At 44.0% G+C, this 20,036-nt stretch overlaps 1 protein-coding gene across 1 annotated transcript in view; it reads right to left on the bottom strand.

The window, feature by feature from the left end:
• Nucleotides 1–17,989, bottom strand: part of TNFRSF21 (TNF receptor superfamily member 21) — a 67,128-nt gene extending 49,139 nt beyond the window's left edge. The window contains exon 1 of the mRNA XM_019734754.3: nt 17,510–17,989. Coding sequence (XP_019590313.3) covers nt 17,510–17,596 — 87 coding nt within the window. The 5' untranslated portion in view covers nt 17,597–17,989. The remainder of the gene's footprint in view (nt 1–17,509) is intronic.
• Nucleotides 17,990–20,036: the final 2,047 nt, after the last annotated feature.

The following is a 20,036-nucleotide window of genomic DNA, read 5'->3' as shown; positions in this document are numbered from 1 at the left end:
ACACAAGTCGCGTATATACATTTTTTGGCACCACCCCCCCCAGGTATTTTTCTGTTTGTTTTGGGCTTTTTGCAAAACAGAGGTAGGCCCTTGGCAATCTTAATGTGCTTTAAACAACAGAGTTGATGCTTTTAGATGCACAGCCTATTTGTTCAGCCTTTGAAGGCCATGGTCAATACAGCACGGACCTATAGCCACCTAGGAGCCCAAGCATAAAGCTGGTCTCAGCAAGGACTCAACAGACGTTTAAATTTAATTTATAGAACAGAAACTTCACCCAGCTAGATGGAATTTTATACTAGCTTCCAGAAGGAAAACTTGGGGAAAGGGAAATTATATTTGCGGTACTAAATCCTGAGGTCTTTCTCAGCATGCGGCGGGGAGGAGGTAAGAATGAATATTAAAAGAGAGCTTTTCTGCATTAATGAAGATGGAGAGGTTCCAACAAGAAAGTTTTCACTGTATTCTACAAAATGGAGAAAGGTTATGTGCCAAGAAAATAATGGCTACCTCAACTACCAGCTACCCAATAGGGTAAATTCCTTCGAAATTTGCCACTGTACCAGTAACTGAGAATAAAAAGAGAATTTTTTCAAAGTGGTCAGGGTTCCTGTCTCCTTAGTACCCTGAAATTTAACCCAAGAGTCAAATTTAACTATTTGAACCAAAAGTATCACTCTTGAAGTCCTTTACCCGGTCCCAGAGCTGCCTCCAGTTAAATGCCAACATTGAAAACAAATTTTCAGTTTATGAGACTATTCATCTTTTCTTTAATCTGAGATTTTTTAAAACAGGATTGTGGTTGATTTTCTTGGTAAGAACCTTAACTTCATCTTAGACTCTGAAGAAAATGAATCTGTTTGATAATAACAAATTCTGTAATAACTTCTCTTTTCACTTAGGGCTCCTTGTCTTTGCAAAATCAGCCCCAGTCATCGTCTTCCAGGCACAGCAGATGCATCAGATTGAGGAAAGACAACTCATTACCATCTTGGGGAGCCCCAGTGCCATTTGGCAAGCACACGAAGACAAACCTTGTCCCAATCTCCCCGACGCTAAGGACCCAACCCAAGAGGTTGCAAAAGAGGCTCTGCTCTGTACTTCTCCAAGTTCGGGCGTGTCTAGTTTCTAAAAGCAAAAGCAGTCTTGGATAGCTGCAGTGTTCTGGAAGCTTGAAAGATGTATAAATAACCCAAATGGCAGGTTATTACACTTGTGCAAACTAACTGAAAGCCGAGAACAGAATGGACAATCTGGCCAGAGAGCAGTGGTCAGGGAAGATCACTGATGTGCTGTGGGATTTGAGTTTGGTCCCCTACCTGTGCGAGGAGGCTGGGCAGGCAGCCAGATACACACCCCAGGGGGTGGCTCTGCAGAACGAGTGCACGGTGTGTGAGTCTGGGTGTCAGGTTGGGGTCGGCTTCCTACAGCTTCAGGTATTTCCCCAGAGTACACACTTCTAAATCTAAATCAGGTATGCTACTATGTAGGTTCTGCATTTGTCCCCTCCGATTACTGAATTACCAGAAGTCCCCCTAGCAGGACACAAAACCCACCTCCAAACCTCATCGAACCCACACATTTCCCCACTCATTAAGTGGATTTTTCAGTTCTTTGTTCATTTAGAATAACTGATCAAGTTTCTAATTAAAGCAAGGCTCAGGGGCTCTTTAAACCGCACCATACTAGGTAACCCATTTAAGACGATGTGCCTCTAAAACTGGACCATTAAATTACCTCATGCTACAGGAGGCAATTCCAGCTCCTAGAAACAGAGCTAACACACCACGGTGCCTCAGCAGTCTCACCTAGGCTGACCACTAGACATGAGAGTTGTGCAAAAACTAGACAGTATGAATGCATTGAATATTTATTGAAGACCTACTATGTGTGTACAAGGCACTGTACCATGGGCTGATGATAGAACCTTGCAAGCTCTGTTCCAACCCTTGCAGAGTATACCTTTTAAAGCAGGGCAGACAGAAACAACTAATTACATCAGTAATTACTTAATTAGAATTGAGGTGACTGCTGAGAAAGAGAAACAGAGTCCTGTGAGAGGGGGTTTTGGCAGCACTTCCTAGCTGAGGAATGTTGGAGCTGTGTCTTGGGGTACTTCTGAATGATGGAGGACAACTTACCTCTGGGCAGGGGAATGGAGAGGGATTAGGCAGAAGGAGCCCCAGAACAAAAGTCTGAAGCTGAAGGGATGTTAGTCAGCTCAGGAATTAAAAAGCGCATGTAGCTCTACACCTCAAGGTGCAGCACAGGCCATAGTTAATCGTGGAGAAGCTCTGCAATTTGATCCTAACCCAAAACACGATGAGAAGTCACTTTGTTTATATAGGAGGTTGGGGATAGGGGCTTATAATCACGTTTGTGAATAAAAAAAGTTGTCTGGCTGAGGGTGGAAGGTGAAAGTAGTGTCGGGGAGATCAGATGAGAAAACCCACTTAGACGACGAAAGCCAAGGTAGACTTGGGGGTGCCCTGGACTAGAGTGGAGGCCATAGAAAGAGGAGAAAGCAACAGATACGAGGTCAGATCAGCTGGATTTGGGGAATGATTACCTATGGAAGGAAAAGTAGGAAGAAGTCAATGGTTTTCAAACCAGACTCAAGAGACCACAAAACAAAACAAAGTTTTCAGGACTGTCCCAAGGGCTGGGAGGGTGTACCTCAGGTTCACGGGCAGGGACAGGAGGTAGGGATCCAAGCTCACCATCTCTGCTTCAAACAGAGCTGCTGATTCACCAATTGACTAAGGGGACTTCCACATACGAATTCATTAGGAGGAAGGGTTACTCCTAAATAAAGTTTGAAAATCACTGTACTAGTGGGACCTGTCTAAGAGCTCCTTCGATTCTAAAGTTCACGGCTACACCCATCTGAGCTACAAAGCTGGAGGAACTGTTCCCTGGGCTCTTCGTCCTCAATGAAACCCTGTTAAGAGGAAGAGGTGGCAATGTCCCTGTCCCTTAACAGAGACACAGGTGGCACCTGAGACATGTTATTTTCTTAAGGCCATTTAGTCAATTGAAGACTCGTGACCTAAAACGAGAGCTTTTTCCATTAGCCTGGTGGCAACCCTCTGGTTTCTAAGAAAATTAAAACAATGTAAAAATTATTCCCAAAGATGACTCTGGGGGTGAAGCAATGGGTAGTAGGGAGGAGGGGGACCACGTTCAAAAACAGTATTTAATAATGTTCCCTATAAAATGTAAACACAAATTTAGCTGATACTTAGAAGCTACTGTTAGGGAAAATACCTGAATCAAGGGACACGGTCATCGAAAAGTGCAAGAGAACAGGAGCCACAACACCCAAGGCTGAGTTCTACCTGATTAAGAGCCTTAATTCCCTCATTTGTAGAGGCAGAAAAATTAAATCAGAGGTTCCCCCAAAGACTCAGGCCTCAAGCACAGCATCAAAATTACCTGGGAAGCTTTTGAAAAAATTCACATCTTCAGTCCCATCGCCTGAGATCATGTGGGTCTGCAGTGGGGACAGGAATTTATTTTGTTTTGTTGTTGTTTTTAAGCTTTCCAAGCAATTCTGATGCCCAACCAACTTTTGGACCCACTGAACCAAGGCCTGACCCCTTTGGCTTGAATCTTTTCTGATTCTGAGAAACACTCTGGAGACAGCCCAGTTCCCCTATCAGAGCCCCTCCCGCCTCCCACCTCTTTGCCAACCTGGCACTTTTTGTTTGAATATTGTTCTTTTTTCATTATTGTTTTTAATAACAAAAACAAACATTCTTGTAATAATTCTAACAATTACAAAATAGAATAAAATGGTTTAGGTATCTGCTCAAATCCACCCATCCTCAGAGAAACTCATTTTGACGCACATCTTTCCAGACCCTTTTCTGAGCATTTACACGTAACGCATACACACATACTTTAAGTTGACTGTTTCGGTTGCTTTGGGTTTGATTTCATTTTCCATATCTAAAGTGGACCGGCCATACATACTGTCCTGTGATTTTATTTTGTTCATCTTCTAATACTGCACCACTGAACTCTTTTTGTGTCAAAACATAGAGACTACTTCATTCTTTATAGTGGTCAAGTTCTTTTCAACAGTATGGATATGCCTTAATTTAGACACTTCCTTCTGAGGACATGCAGATTGCCTGCTTGTTCATATTTCAGTGTATGCGTGCATTTTTCTATATTCCAGATTCCCCTCCTCCCCTTCCCACTCCCCGCCCCAGTTTCTCTTTTCTTTCTTTCTCATCCCAAATGACAGGTACAACCATGCTGCTCTGTCTTTTGAGACAGCTGTCTTCACGGACAAAAGAAGTCTCCATACAACCCATAACTTGGAACCTGTCACTCCTCTTCTTCCCTACTAATATGACATAGTATTAATACGATATAGTATGAACATTAATACGATATATGTATTTTCTGCCTGTGGGAGGAACAGACCTAAAGAAGAAAAACGAATACCTGGGCAAAGAGTTAGAAAACACAACACGTGTTCCTGTCCAGCCTCTGCCTTAAGATCAGTTGGACCTGGTTTTACTGCAATTGTCAAGCTCCACCTTCGCCATGAAGCCTTTACAACATTTCCTAGACACCCAGATTCCAAACAGATGAGCAAACTGTTCATCACATTTCCTGTTTCGGTTCGTCATTTTGGTACCTAATGACATATTGTCTTGTAATGTTTGTTGATGGCCTCATAAGTGTATGTGTTTATCTTCACATAATGATTGTAAGCAGTTCAAGGCGAGGGACAACCACGCAGATTGCACTTCCTCCCTTGCTCAACCACCTCAAAATGAAGAGCATCAAAATAAATAAAGCATCCTCTGAGCCACGGGTCAGCAAACTAAATCCTGCGTGCCACTTGTTCTTGCAAATAAGTTTTATTGGAACCCAGCCATTCATTTAGGTGTTACCTATATGGCTGCTTTCATGCGACAATGGCAGGGCTGGAGAGTTGCAAAAGAGACCATATGGCCCGCAAACTTAAGATATTTACTATATGACCCTTTTAGGAAACAAAAGTCTGCCAATACCTGCACTGATCAGTCAAAAGAAATACCAAAAAATGAAGGGATCCAGAGCTCCCTCACAGGAAGCCTCAGGCCTCTTCTAGAATCCATCAGTGGGTATTCAGTTCTTGGCTTTCTTTCCTGGCATCCACTCTCACTCACACACCAAATCTGATAACTTTCATCCCTGCTTAAAACTCTCAACGGCTTTCCACATGACTCAGAATGAAATGCAAAAATCTTTCACACGAGACAGGACATCCTCTAAATGCCACCCCTGGCCCGCCCTCCCCTCTCCTCCTCGCTTAAATTGGGTTTCACTGTCTCCCCTCATTCCTTTTTGCTTTCCTATATCACTCCCATAATTTTATAGTCACACTAAATTTATCCATTTAGTGTGTCTTCCTCTGTGGACCACAAGCTCCGTGAGGGGAAGGATAGAGTCTGTTTTTACATACAGAGGCTACCCAAGCACTCAAGGACAATACCCAATTCAAGGCATACCTGACAAGTGTTTGTTGACTAAATGAATGAATGGATTTGCAGACTGTAAATAATTAGAAGCAGCAAAATAAAGTGTGGTGGGAGATGAGATTGTTGGAGATGAGCACAGATATAAAAGCAACTTCTGCGAGAAAACCAAAAGGCCTCCACCACATAGGCTCCATAACTCAGAGGCATAGCCGTCTGGCTCCTTTGGTGTAAGGGCAAATCATTCGCTTCACCTCCAAAGACCCTGATGATATCATTCTGTTTTAACAGAACCATAACGGGCTTATAAGAATTATGCTCAGCATGGTGCTTAAGATGACAAACAAATGTAATGAAGAGTTTAAAACATCCCCCCTCCATTTTATTAAAAAACAAACAAACACTAACTCAATGTTTAGAATTATAAGCAGTAGAATAAGATTGTTCTCCAGAAGTAACCTATGTTCCATCCGAGCTTAAACTTTAGTTATTTGGAAATGTTCATTGATTCAGGACACTTCTTTCACCAACAATAACGGATAAATGAGCAAACAGTGTACCATCCAAACTGTACAGGATGTAAGCACGCTATAAATATTTATTGAGTGATTAAAAGGTAAAACCTAGGACAAAACAAATGTCACAGGCAGGAAGAGAGGTTGCTCTAAAATGGCCAGCTATAAGGGCTTCCAGGATCACTGCACTCACTGTGGTGACTCACATACCTGTCCTAGTGTCACTCACTTCTGCTTTAGGGCACAGAGATGGGCCTGACTGAAGATAAAAAGCAGCCAGTGCTAATACATGTCAGAACATTGATGCCAATTTGTCTTTTAACAATTCTTATACCATGACCTCATCCTTTAAACAAATGAGGAAAAAAAATTTTCTTGCAGTTTACAAGTATAACATATTTATGTCATTCTTGTTTCTTACAAATTCCAAACATTTTTTAATAAAAAATGTTGAAACTGAATGTAGTGATAACCTTTTGTCTATTCATAACGGATGAGCAGGAAGGCTGCTTATGAGTTTAATATGGACAAAAATTTTAACGCTGCATAAAACTAGTATTTTAAGAGGAATCTCAGTTACGATGGATAGTATAACAGAGACAAGGCAACCAAGTGACTCCTGAGATGGTGACGATAAAACATGCTAACACATGATCAAAAGGCAAAAGCCAGGCAAAGCTAGACACCTCCAGAATTTCTGACCATTTTATTTTGAGCATCACATTAAATAAGTAACAGCAAGGCACTGACTACGGGGAATTCTCTAAGTTTGAAGGGAGAAAAAGAATGTATGAAGAGGAAAGCTCTAAAGGTAAAGCATCCACAAAGCACAAACAGAACTGTCCCCAGTTATGTTATATAAATTTGGTTGGCTCTTGCAATTCCTACTACCCTCTCTGATTTAAAGAGAGAGAGAGAGAGAGAGAGAGAGAGAGAGAGAGAGAGAGAGAGAGAAAAGTCGTCTGTTGCCAGGGCAAAAGGAGGACTGTTGTTAAAGCTGCAAATATAGAGAATGCCAAAGCGAGAATGTGCTGACTATAGGACTGGAAGGAGGCAAGCTTAGGAGACACCGGGAAAAGGGAAAAAAGGGCAAGACTTAATTAACCCACATGCTGTCTTCCCTGGAACCTGCAATGCAGAAAAAAGAGTGTGTACACTCAGCATTCAGTCCTTGGACCACAGAACTTCATCTCCTCCCATCCACTGCAATTGCCATTTCTATTGGTGAAGACCCTCACCTACACGGAGAACCCATTTTATTAACTGACAGTGGTAAAGGTTTGGGGAAATATTCTTCTACGCTCACTAAGAATTTATAGAATCCTTATATGAAACCAAGGCAAAACTAACAACACCAGCCAGTGCAACAGCTCCAGCATGAAAGCATAAACAAAATATTTTAGCCTGGAGTATGCTGAGCAGACACAGTTCTACCTGGGGGAGCTGGGCAAGGGACTCAACCCTGTGTCTCTGTTTCCTCATTAGTATAACGGAGATAATAGTAACACCTACTCTCCTAAGAGGGTTTCAGAATTAATTTTTAATACGGATAAAGCGGATCGTACATGTGTGACACAAGTTAAGTGCTCCATAAATGTTAGTTATTTTAATTATCATCCTACTTATCATTTTACTATATTTTCGCGTCATTCCTTCGGGAATCTTTTAAAATTCCCCCAGTTAAAATGCCAATTTCCACTTCCTGAGAAATGTGTCAAAGACTCCAGATTTTAAAAAGCTGTAATCCGAAAACATACCCTTACTAGACTTGGAGCGTATTACAAAACAAAAAATTCAGACCGTACAACAATGGGGTAAAAGACAAACAAGGGAGCGTTTCAAAACTGATTTAAAATATAAACTTAGTGCACAGCAAATGAGAACACAGAAGAGAGGAGAGCGGATTTACTATGAAGTATACTTTAGACAAACGGGACAGAATTTAAGTAAGCGCTTTCCAGAGTGAGTTTCCCTGATCTAGTCCCACAAGACGTTAATGATCCTAAGGTCTACAACATGGGTGAACAAACTCTGGCCAGCGGCCTGCTTTTTTATGGCCCACAGCTAAGAATGGTTTTTACATTTTAAATAGTTGGGTGTGTGTGTGGGGGGGGGATCAAAAGAAGGACAATATTTTTGTGACACACGAAAATTATTTGAAATTCAAATTTCAGTGTCCCTAAATCAAGTTTTATTGGCACAAAGCCACAGCCGTTCTTTTAGGTGTGGCTTAGGGCTGCTTTCAAGGTACTAGAAAGACTGAGTTGAGCAGTTTCCACAGAGACCACGTGGCCCACAAAGCCACAAATACTTACTTTGTAGCTCTTTACAGATAAAGTTTACCAATCCCTGGTCTAAAAGTTTAGGAAATGCTCCTGATTACAGCCCTCTCTTGGAGAGGCACAATTAATATTAGCCTCTTGATGGCTCCAAGAAGCCCTGCAAGAGGGCTGCAGAAAATGGTGACCTCATTGGACCCAGCATTTCCCAAACTTATTTGACCATGCGATCCTTTACTCACTGCAACGTGTATCAACATCCTGCAGAAGACACTGATGTAGTTCTCACCACCAACATGGCGCTAAAGTCCAGAAAAGTCAACAAACCCAACATTAAAAAGATCAAACATAAAATGCAAAGTGATCACAATAGTTTATTTAGCCCATCTGTAAAGAGATCGATTCCTGACTATTAAAAACAAAATTAGCACCAACAACAAAGAAGATAGTCTCAGACACAAAAAGAAAATGGATTTAAGAATACTAATCTAAATTTTTGTGTTATTAAATATAATAATATTAAACGTAGAATGAAAAAGTATGAGCCATATACAGCTAATACAAGCTTATAACCGAAAATGTAAAGAATCAATGCAAATGAGGTTAACAACAAATTCCCCTCAACTGTCAAGACAGAGGGCGACGGGAGAAATTGCAAAGGTTAAATGATGACATCCCTAGCAAATACTGGAATGCGGATTTGCACAAGCAAGGATGCTTACGTATCTACAGCAAAGCAGCATAAATAAATTAAAATGATGAGTTCCAATGCTGGCAGGCTTGTGGGATAGAAGGCACATTTATTGGTTGCTGGTGGCACTCTGAAGGAACTGTCGTTCTATAGACAATCTAGAAATATGCAGCAAGAGCCATAGAAACGGTTCATTCATTTCCTGTGACCTCAAATCTTTGGGGGAGGCACCTCAAATACACCTCACTTTTGGGAACAATCCAAAAGGAAAAAGAGCAATTGGTTTGTACAGAGACAACTTCATTAGTGCTGCTTGCCTGCAGTGGGGGAAAAGCAATCCAAGCATCTGACCACAGTGGGATGGATCAACACACGGCCAACGGGAGGAGAGGCGGGTATTAAAAATGGCGGGCCTGAAGGCTTGAGCGGACATGAACCATGTGTACCTCAAACTTACTAATACACATCTAAACTTTGGGTTCCCCAATCCCACCCACTCCTCCCCCAGCATTCCCCTTCAAAGTAATCAGACCACCAAAGATTCAACCCAGGAACCAGGGCATCAGCCTTGATGTCCGATTTCCTTCCACCCCACCTGTCCCCTCATATCTCATCATTAGTAAACTTTTCAGAATCTTTCAGATCTATCTGGTAATCACCCCACAACCATCATCTCTCCCCTGCCCACAGCAAAAGATCCCAGCAGGCCTCCTGCTTCTACACTTCCCCCTCTAATCCATTCTTCACAGAGCTGCCAGAGTGATCTTCAAAAAAATCTAAGTGAAGCCGTATTTATAACCCTTCTTCCCACTGTACTCAGAGTGATGTCCCGACACTTTCACACTTTTAAAGGTCTTGTACGACCTGGCCTCTGACTACCTCTTCAACCTCAATCCACACATCCTTTGCCCCTGTTCACTGAGCACCAGCAGCCATGGCCCTCTTTTTCTATTCTGTGAACATGAAGGCTCTTTCTTACCTCTGGGCCGTTTACATGCTGTTCCCTCTTACTGGCACACTTTTCCCTCCACTCTAAGAAAGCTTGTCCTTCTTACCCATCCCTCCTTCTGTCTTCCCTGATAAAGTATGAACTTCAAGAAGGAGGAACCATGAACAGCCTTTTACTATCATATACTCAATGTCTAGCAATGCCTGACATTTAAGACATGCGCCATAAAGATGTATTCAATATAAATGAAAAATAGAAATATATCTCTGTAAGGTAACAGAAATACCTACATAAAGAGAGGAAGACTACAAGCAAGTGTGCACACATTAGTTTTAACTACATGTAAATATGTGTACACTGTCAAAGAAATGAATTGGGAAGACACGTGCCCACTAGGTTCTCCTAGCCTGCCAACTAGCTTATGTCTAAACTGTTCTCTGTTAATAACTCAAATACCCTTGAATTGTAGCTCACAGTAGTGAGATATAGCTCAAGCTCCAACTGCCCTCTAACTTGTCTAGAGTGAAGAGTTAGTTTAGGGCAAGATCCTTCTGGAATTCATTCAACAATCATTTACTGCTTAACTACTATGTGTCATGGCATTGAGCCAGAAACACAAAGATGAATAGCACATTGTCTGTCGTCTTTGAGAAGTTGAAATGGAATAACAACATTAGCCCTGAGCATTCCAAATGAGGAAAGAAGCACACCCGAACCTTGAATGATTTGGTATTTTTCCTGGACCAGATTTTTAACCCAAGAGGAGAGAGAAGCCCTGGACTTCTAGAAGTAAAAGAGCAAGGAGTGAATAATAACCAATTAAGTTATTCTGAGAACCTGTCACCATTTGCTTTTGGGTCCCCCTTCCCAACCATCCCACCTCTGCCTCTCTTAATCCTGATTAAGCTGACCTGGCCATACTAAGGAGGAAATCAGATAATGGCCTTGTCTCAGAGTTCCTTTGGGAGATCAGAATTCCAACCTCTTGCCCTGAACCAGTGATTAAATTTCCTCTCACCCTTTGCCTTTCTATAGTATCTACAATCTATGAAGAGATAGGTTTAAAAGCTTGCTTAGGAGAGCTGTACAAGGGAGTGTGATAAACCTCACACAGCCATGGAGTTAAACCAGTTTCTAAGAGACCTGAAATGAAAGTTAACAAAGGAAATACTAACAACAGATGATGCCAACCCATGCACTAATCCTATACAAATAATCAGATTGGCAGCAAAGAAAACCCTAAAAGGTCCTCAATTTCTCAGGATAAGTGAGGTGAAACTACATTGGTAAGCAGAACTCATGTCACACTGTTACTCACTAAGCAAATATTTTTCAAAATGACCCAAGGAGCAGGAAAGCAAAGTATCCATTCCCTATTTATAACATTTCAATTTGCAAGAGTATCTTTCCGTCTTAACCATGGCACCATTGCCCGTCAGAGTCACACCATAGGAAAATGCTTGCCAATGACTCCACGCCCTCTCCCTTTCAATCCACACACACACACACACACACACACACACACACACACACACACACACATACAGGTTGCTCTTAATTTATAATCAGCTGTTTTGGCTAAACTTCCAAGTGCCATAATGGAACAGAAGTGCTCATCGGATGGAAAGAGAATGTTCAACTCTCGGGTAAACTCATTCCCTTAACAGGAAACAAAATTCCAGTAAGTTAAGGTTATGCGTCCCCTACCCACAACTTGGCAAAAAGAGCAGTGTGCGTGAAGCCACAGTCGCTGAGATTTGAATCCTCTCTCTAGCAGTTGCCAATTTCTTGACCGTAACCTCTCTTGAGCCTCAGTCCTTAATCCACAAAATGGGGCTAAGGCTACTACCTCTTGGACGTGTAAGATTTACAGAGATCATTTGTAGAAGGTATGCAACACAATATCTATGATAAGTACTCAGTAAACAGGAGCTCATAATATCAATATCAAAGATTAATATTAACAGCCACTAATATCCCTCCCCTTTGAGTTCTCAGTGCTAAAGCCCTCTTGAAAGCATGGCTGCTCTCATTGGATTCCGGGACTCATGGACTCACTCCTCTCCTCTCTCCTAAATCCGTTGAACTCATGTTCCTCCTCCCAAAACAGATTTGCAAATGGTTCCAAGCAACTGAGCGAGCCACCAAGCAGTTCTGGCGGCAGAAATTATATGAAGATCAGATAATGAGCCTTGCAATGACTTAGCTTACTAAGTCCCCACTCCTGCTTTTGTTTAGAACATTCTTACACATAATTCAAATATGCTAAAGAAAAGATGGGGCTGTAGCTCAGTGCCTTAACAACCCACCCTGTCTGGGGTCCGTCTGAGTGCAACTTTCCCACCACTGCCAACATCTATCATCTCCAAGGCCAGGATGCTGACATGTTAAAAAAACAAAACAAAAAAAAATCCAGATAGCCAAAATCCAGGGAGGGTGAACCGTTCCTAGTGACCTTTAGCACCCCACAAGAAAAGTGAGATCACTACTGCTTTGAATCAACAGCTTAATAAAAGTGAGCCCCACCTCTCTACAGCCCCAAGTCCAGCACACACTCACAGACATCTGCCAGGTTCCTCCCGGGTTATAACCTCTGCCCAGCTCCTCTCCTCTTGGACTCAGGCTGGAAATGGGAAGTGGTAGGAAAGCCAGGTGGCAGGATTCAAGCCAACTTAGGATTCCTGTTTATTTTTGATATTTGACAAATACAAACACTGGGGAAAGGCCGGTATTTATTCATGATCTCGCCCCTATTCCTAAAGAATCAAAGCTCAGCAGTTGCTACTCCAGCAGCAACAACGCCCAGTATCCTGCTAATGCTAAATGGAGATTCAATTTTGGGCACCAAGTTGACTCCTAGTGAGGCTGCAGTTTTCATGTTGTCAAACAGACATACCTGTGCCTGGTGGTCCAGACTGAGTCTGCTCCAAATGGTCATCGAACACATCGGATAACCTGGGTTCTTCTTGCCACAGAAGAGAAGCACCTGAGTTTGCCAGGAAGTTGCTGGTGATCTGGCACCACCAGAATTTGTCAGGCATTGCAGTTTTCATGGTGAAAAGTCACTTAATTCATACTGGCCCCCCAAAAAGTCTGATGATGCATCTGACCATTTCCCGTTACCAAGAAAATAATTTAATAACAGTTACTTAAGCCAATTATAGTTCACACGCTTTATAAAGGGCCAGCTGAGTACAAAACCAATTTGCGACTTGCCTATGGCGTCTCCAAAGAGGCTTTACCTCTCATCTTCACGAACTGAGTCAAGTGTGAAGTTCAAGTGTGAGGTCTCTGCCTTCTAATCCACAATGCAGAAAGTACAGCCACCTGCTAGAGCCAGTCTAGTAGGTCACACCTACTTGCCCCTATACAATAAGGACATACTTGTAGAAAGGAGCCTTCTGCAAACTGTCCTGGAAAATATGGCATTAACTGTGCTTAGCGTATCCAGCTAGTTGATCAACTTTGCCCAAATTTAATCAAACTAACATGTAATTTAGTCAATTGTTAGATCTCTGCCTGTTTACTCTCGGGCTTTTTTTCTCAATTTAGGTTAGTATACATTCCATTACAAGGAATTTTTTTCTGGCTGGTTTAGTTTGCTTGTGTATTTTATTTACACCGGAGGTTTGTTTTTCTGTTCGTTTTAGACTGAACCTGAGGTAGATTCAGCCATATGCCTTTAGAAACTGTTCAGATTAAAAAGTTTGATCCCATTCTATACATTTTGACAACAGGATGGGAGATTCCTGGGTTAAGTCAGAAAACCTGCATTCCAGTACAAGTCTGCATTCCCTAGTCTGCTGATTATGTCATTCTCCCTACCGAGGCTAATGTATCTTATTCTGAAACATGGAAGATTTTTCTTCCTCTGACTTTCAGATTAACAGCCAAAGTTACTTCAAGTAGTTGAAAGATTTTAACATCAACCACATTTCATGTATTGCTTTTAGTACATTCATCCACCAATTCTATAGAAGAGAATGAAAGCCAACCAGCACTACTGCTGGCCACGTACATTTTATATACCATATATAATACATTGTACCTGCGGGCGAGACCCAAATCCTAATTCATACCTGGGTTCCCACTGCCTAGGGCAGTGCTTCTCTCAGAGAAGGTGTTCAGTGTAGGCTAATTTTTTTTTCTCCCCTCCAGCTTTCCCACTCTAGGATTGTAGAGTTAAAGCATACAGAAATGAGAAAAGCTTTTTATATAATATCAGTTCTAATTTAAAGTTCTACTTAAACATGCCACCGCATCCATTCAGGACTTCAGCCCCCACCAGAACACTCTGTGCCTGCCTAATCAAACAGCCAAAGTCAAGTGCCAAGATACTAGATAATTAACTTCGATAAGGGAAAAACAGGAGGTGGTACTAAGTTAGACATCCAGTCTCAATGACAGAGACAAACACTAATATGTAGTGCATTCTAGGCCACCACACTTCTGAACAGACTCTTACAGCAAATGTCCCTCTATGTGGAATTCACAATACATGTAGAATAGCAGTTTCCAAAACTTCAGACCTCATTTCCTTATCAATTATGGCTCCCTTCTCTTCTGAAGACCCCACTGCCAACGTTCTACCTGTCCAGGCAAAGCAAGCTCCCTGAGGGCAAAAGACATCTCTGAGTGTGTCGTATGATACTGGATAAGCCCTTCCAGGTCATTCCTTAACACTGGCACAAACCTAAAGGTCTCATTTATCTTCCTTCCAGACTTTTGGCCTGGGACACGCAGTATTTTGTCTTTCGGTTTATGGTTTGCTTCCCAATACCATGCAGACACAATTCTTCAGAAGCAAGCAGCAAGAACACTTCCTGGCAAAGGCACTCGTGCAATTCTCATTTATATTCTGCAACAAATCAGACCGTCATTCTCCACTTTCCCCCAGTGTGCCTTCTCTGTTGTTCCATTTCATCATCTAGTAATTTGGAGTTGTGAAACAGGCAGTGTGGTTCAGGAGTGGGGGAAGCAGGAGCTGAGGAGTCAGGCAGTCCTAGGTTCTAGCCCCAGTGCCGTCATTTGTGTGGCCCACGACAAACCAATGAAGTTTTTGCAGGCTCCATTTTCTCATCTGTAAAATGGAGCTAACATCATCTGCTTCACAGAGATGTTGAGAGTATATAAGCTACTATACAGAAAGCACCTGACATGTAATAAATAGAATCATACTATATGTCATATATACGTCAAGTATACCTGTATTAGTTTTTTTAAAGCTTATAGTAAGTTCTGTTTTATATAGCCTGTCGTGACAAGAAAAAGTGTCAAAAATATGACAACAAATATTGCCACATGATAAGGGAGATATTTGAAAGAGGAGTTAACTGAAAGCCATTATAAACAGCACATTTTATCAGGTTCATTATTCTTTAATCTAACTGCAACATATGGGTAGGTCACATACCTCTCCACCTCTCCCAGCAGCGTTCTGAGAAGCCTGACATATTTATCTGGGCTCCAGTACTTGGTGTCTGTCATTTTCACATGGCCAAGAATCCCAGCGGGATAAATAATCCTTAGGACCACGTCACAACATTATCACGTTATAGATTAACACCGCTCCTGACTGAGGATGGGAGCTTGCAGAGTCGGGATAGAGAAAGTAAAAGACATTGCCTCCCCATCCTGCTTGTTGCTACACCCTCTCAGTCACTCTTCAGGAAAATGGGTTCAACTATTCCATGAATTAAAGAGCCTTTCTAACAGAGTTAGCAGGAGACTAAGGACTCCTATTTTGGTTGACACCTTGAGATTGCTTCTAAGCGCTACTATATAATTCATTTTTTAAAGAGATAGCCAAATGCAAATTCTCAGGTGTTCAGTTACAAATCCAATGCACAGTTTTTACATAAACTGAGTTTAACGATTTAGGAAAAGGTGCTGGGCGCTTTCTCAGTTGGTTAAAGCAACCTACACTGCGATTACATCAAGGCCTCATGTAAAGCACCTATCTCACGCTGAAAGGTAAAATGAAGGAAACATCGCCCTGACTTAAGAGTTAATCTAGGAGTGGACTCCATGTGGAGCATAGTAATCAGATGTGTTGGGGAGATCTAGCAGGCATGAGGTGGGGTAGAGCAGTAGATCTAAGGCTGTGAGGAGGAAACTCAAGGATAGATCTAACTCCACTGATATTAGGGTTATTGTTGCATGGATTTAGATGGTTTCTCTCCACACCAAGACTGTCAATCCAAGTTCACTGCTCAAAGAGACCCCCTGCTGCTCACCATCCACACTTGTTTCAAGACTGCAAATCTTGGCTTTGCCATTACTACAAATGGACAGAAAAGAGAGAAGGGAGACTGGGATTCGCCTCATTAAAAATGCTCACAGCACCAAACTTTTCTTTAGTCTCTCTCTTCCCCTTAAAACACACACTCACACAGGGAACCAGAGTGTCTGTAGGATGAATTCCCAGGCCATAGCAACTGCAATGCCCTGGGATCTAAGCAGATCTTGGTTGGCCAGGCATTAAACCCTTTCCAGGAAGGAGACAGCAAGCCTGCCTTTCCCTTACACAACCCTGCCAAGAAAACAGACTCTTGTTTTTTGTTCTTATTTGGTTTTTAGCTGAGAATCTCCATCTTCCCTGGAGAGATGAAAAGATAGGAATGGGAAGCTTATGGTGACTCTGGGGTTTGATCTCAAAGAGATTTTCTTCCACCTAACTCACCCCTCCTTCTAACATTCAGGAAGAAAGGGACGGGATCTGGGGAAGTTGGGGATAAGTTTTGGATCAAGGGTGGTTTCAGGCTTTGACCAGGTAAGTGATAAAGGACTACTTATACGGCAAATCTTTGGGCTGAATGCAGTTTATGGAAACTGACCCTCCCTGCAGGGTCACCTGCCTGGCCACAGGTAAAGGAGGGGTGGATAAGACGAGAAAATTCGTCTTCCTTTATGCAGATCTCTCTCCCCCTGCCCCCACTCAAGTGCCAGCGCTCTGGCTGGCTGGGGGCCGACGCTCTGGAGGCGCCTGAGAGTGGGACCTAGGGTTCTTTTTTTTTGGCGTGCAGAAACTGGGATCCACCCGAGCCAAGGAGCAGAGATAGGGGAGGAGCGGCTTGCGCCCTGCTAGGTAATGCAAGGCGCGGGTGCACCCGGCGGTCTCCTGTGTCCGGCGCGCACCGGTACCACTCTTTCGCTCTGCGGTAGCATCCAGACATGACACTGCAGCTGCAACAAAGCGGCGGCCGCGGCCATCCCTCGGCGCCGCACATCGCAGCTCCGGCCCCACACTACACGGAGGGGGCAGTGGCCAGTGCCTGGGGAGGGGGAGATGGGTAGGAGCACCAGGGGGGCGAGGAGAGGAAAAAGCCCTGAAATGCGCAGGAAGCCCGGCGGCCACCTCCTCCAACGCAGCAAGGGAAACAATTCGCCTTCATTCCCGAGTCCCAGCTGAGCCCTGCGGCTCCCCCAAATGACCGGTAGGAGCCCTCCAGTGTGTTGCCTTCCCTTACTAGCCCACTAACCCAGCCCGCGCGACCCCGCGCCTCCCGCAACCCGGGCCCGGGGACCCGCCCAGCTCCGGGAGAGCCGCGCCTGCAGCTCCCACCCGGCCGCCGCCCGCGGTACCCCCGAGCGCTCACCAGGAGGAGGGAAACCGCGATCATCGTGGTTCTGGCGATGCGGCTGCAGGAGGCGAGGGCGGTGCTGCCGCTCGCAGAGGTCCCCATAGCTGAGCCTGAGGCTCGCAGGGGCGCCGGGAGCGCGTGGCTCTCGGGCAGCTGGAATCAGCGGCTGCTTCTGCCCAGCGCCGCATCCACCGCCGCCTTCCCGGCCGGGAGCCCATCTACCTCCAACATCCCATATGCACTGCGGCAGCAAGGCAGCCGGGCAAAGGACGGAGGTGGCGACGAAAGCTCTGGAGTTTCTCAGCACCTGCCCAGCGGAGCGGCCGCTCCGGCGGGGAGAGGCAGCGGCGGCTGCAACCCGCGCCTCCCAATGCTCTCCTCCGACAACGGCTGCGGAGAACTAGGGAGGAGGGCTGGGAGCGGGAGAGCAAAGGAACAACTTCCCATAGCGAAGCCTCCAGCCACTGCCAACCTCCCTCCTCCGCTGACCAGACTGGCCGGCGAGGGACTAAGTCGGTGGCCGCCGGGCGTGGGGACACACGTGGTGGCGCCGAAGGGGCGGGGAATCGGCCCTTTGTGATGTCACCCGGGAAGAGGCCGCGCTCTTTGTGCGATCTGAAATGGGAAGGCGTTCCAGGAGGACCGAGGAGGGAGAGGGTGCCCCTCGGCGTTCACTGAGGGAATTGCAGCTGCTTATTGACCCAAGGAAAGCGCAGCGAAAGCATGCACGCCCCCACCCAAATTTACTTTTTTTCTAGGATGATTCTAAGTAAATTATTTCTGCGATAGACGCCTTTGTATTGTTTCCGACTCAGTGATTAAAAACAGCCAACGGCCATAGAGCACTTAGGTCGCCTGCGTGCCGAAAGGAGACCAGTGAGTTTGTTCTCAAACTTGGCGGCATTTAGAGTCACCTGGAGAGTTTAAAACATACCGTATAAATTGATGTCTGGTCCCACCCAAAGATGCTGATGTAATCGTACTAGGGTGTGGCCTGGGCATTGGGATTTTTAAAAGTTCACCAGGTGATTTTAATGTGGTGCGAAGTTTGAAAACCTCCTGGCTAATGAATGCAGCTAAAGAAATCCAGACTAGGATTCCAAACGCGAAGGCCGGTACAGTTGACTCCATGGACGGTCCTGGATCGGCAGTGGAAATCCTTGAAATGTGTGGGCAGGTGCATTTCCCTAATTAAAGCACCCAGAGTTTTGGAATCAGATTAGCACAGAGATAAGAAGCTCCCCGCCCCCACGTTCCCCCACCCTTACCCCTAAAAAGTGTTAGGTCTTTAGTTGAGTTCCAAGTGCCTTTGTAGGATATGAATGAATAGAAAGGTAGCACGCTGCTTCAGAAGTAAGTTAGCGCGCAAAAGGTCGGGTTGCTGGCTGTCCGAAAGCCACTGCAGAGGCGAGGTTGGGGTGGGGGGTGGGGTGTTGAAGCAGGTTTTATTCCAAAATGCCAGCATTCAGGGAAGACAGTGGACTCCTGCACGAAGACTGCCTCACGGCTCTTAACATCGCCAAAACGTTTTATAGGCAAAGAAGGGCAGAACAAAGGAAGGAGAAGTTGGCCGGGCACCTGCAGGGAAAAGCGATTCCCAGAGGCTGATCTTTCCCAGGGTCAGGAGTGACTCCCACACAGACGCAAAAAAAACCCTCCCAAGTTAAGGGGCCAGGTGTGTGCACTGGTCCGAAGTAAACAGAACCACTGGAACTGCTGTGCGTAGTAAATGTACGGTAAACAGTCATCAAGGTTTGGTGGGAGGGGAGGGAAGCAAAGAAGGGGGGAAAAAAAAAAAACTTTGAAAAAGTCCCAAGCCAAATCTTAGTCAAATCGAATTACATCAGAGATTAAAATTTCAAAAATAGAAGATCCAGGGTCACCATTACAAGAACAGCCAGAGCATCCTCTTGGATGGTTGGCGTTGCCCACATTTCTGAATATGAGAGGACCTGGCATCCCTTTCTCTATTTCTCCTGTGTTTCTGGTATTGGCATGTAGATCATCTAGGTACTGACAGTACGTGGCATACTGTATTGAAATTACCTCTCTGCACATCTGATCCATACTCACCAGGAGCCCTGTGGTTCTGGGCTTATTTTCTAGCTGTCCTTGGTCCCTTCTACTTCAAGAGAAACTTCCTCAATTATCTGATTCAAGCCTCAGTACCTAGTACTCCTGGATGTAACAACAGATGCCAACTATTTGTTTTCTTATTAATATATTATGCTTTGACCTTTGTGCACACTTTGGAAGATGCTAAAAATAAATATGAGGCTTAATTCCAATCCATTCTTTCAAACATCTCTCAGTAAAGAAAATAATTGTCTAGAAATGTTGGAGGGGAGAAAAGCCATAAACTATATCTGGTAAAATTCAAAGAAAATCTAGAAAACATTACTACTAACTATGGAGTTTTGGAAAGAGGAGAATGTTTAGAACTGAATCTCTCTAGCTATTTCCAGAAATTTAAAGAGTAAGGTGTATGCATTGTGTCTCCAGATATAACAGTTTCAATTATTTCTTCATGATAGTGACTGGT

This window comes from Rhinolophus sinicus, chromosome 2, assembly GCF_057876585.1.
Source record: "Rhinolophus sinicus isolate RSI-liver-muscle chromosome 2, RSI-T2T, whole genome shotgun sequence".
Lineage (NCBI taxonomy): Eukaryota > Metazoa > Chordata > Mammalia > Chiroptera > Rhinolophidae > Rhinolophus > Rhinolophus sinicus.
The sequence above is the reverse complement of the archived record's forward strand: the minus strand, read 5'-3'. Positions and strand labels throughout refer to the sequence as shown.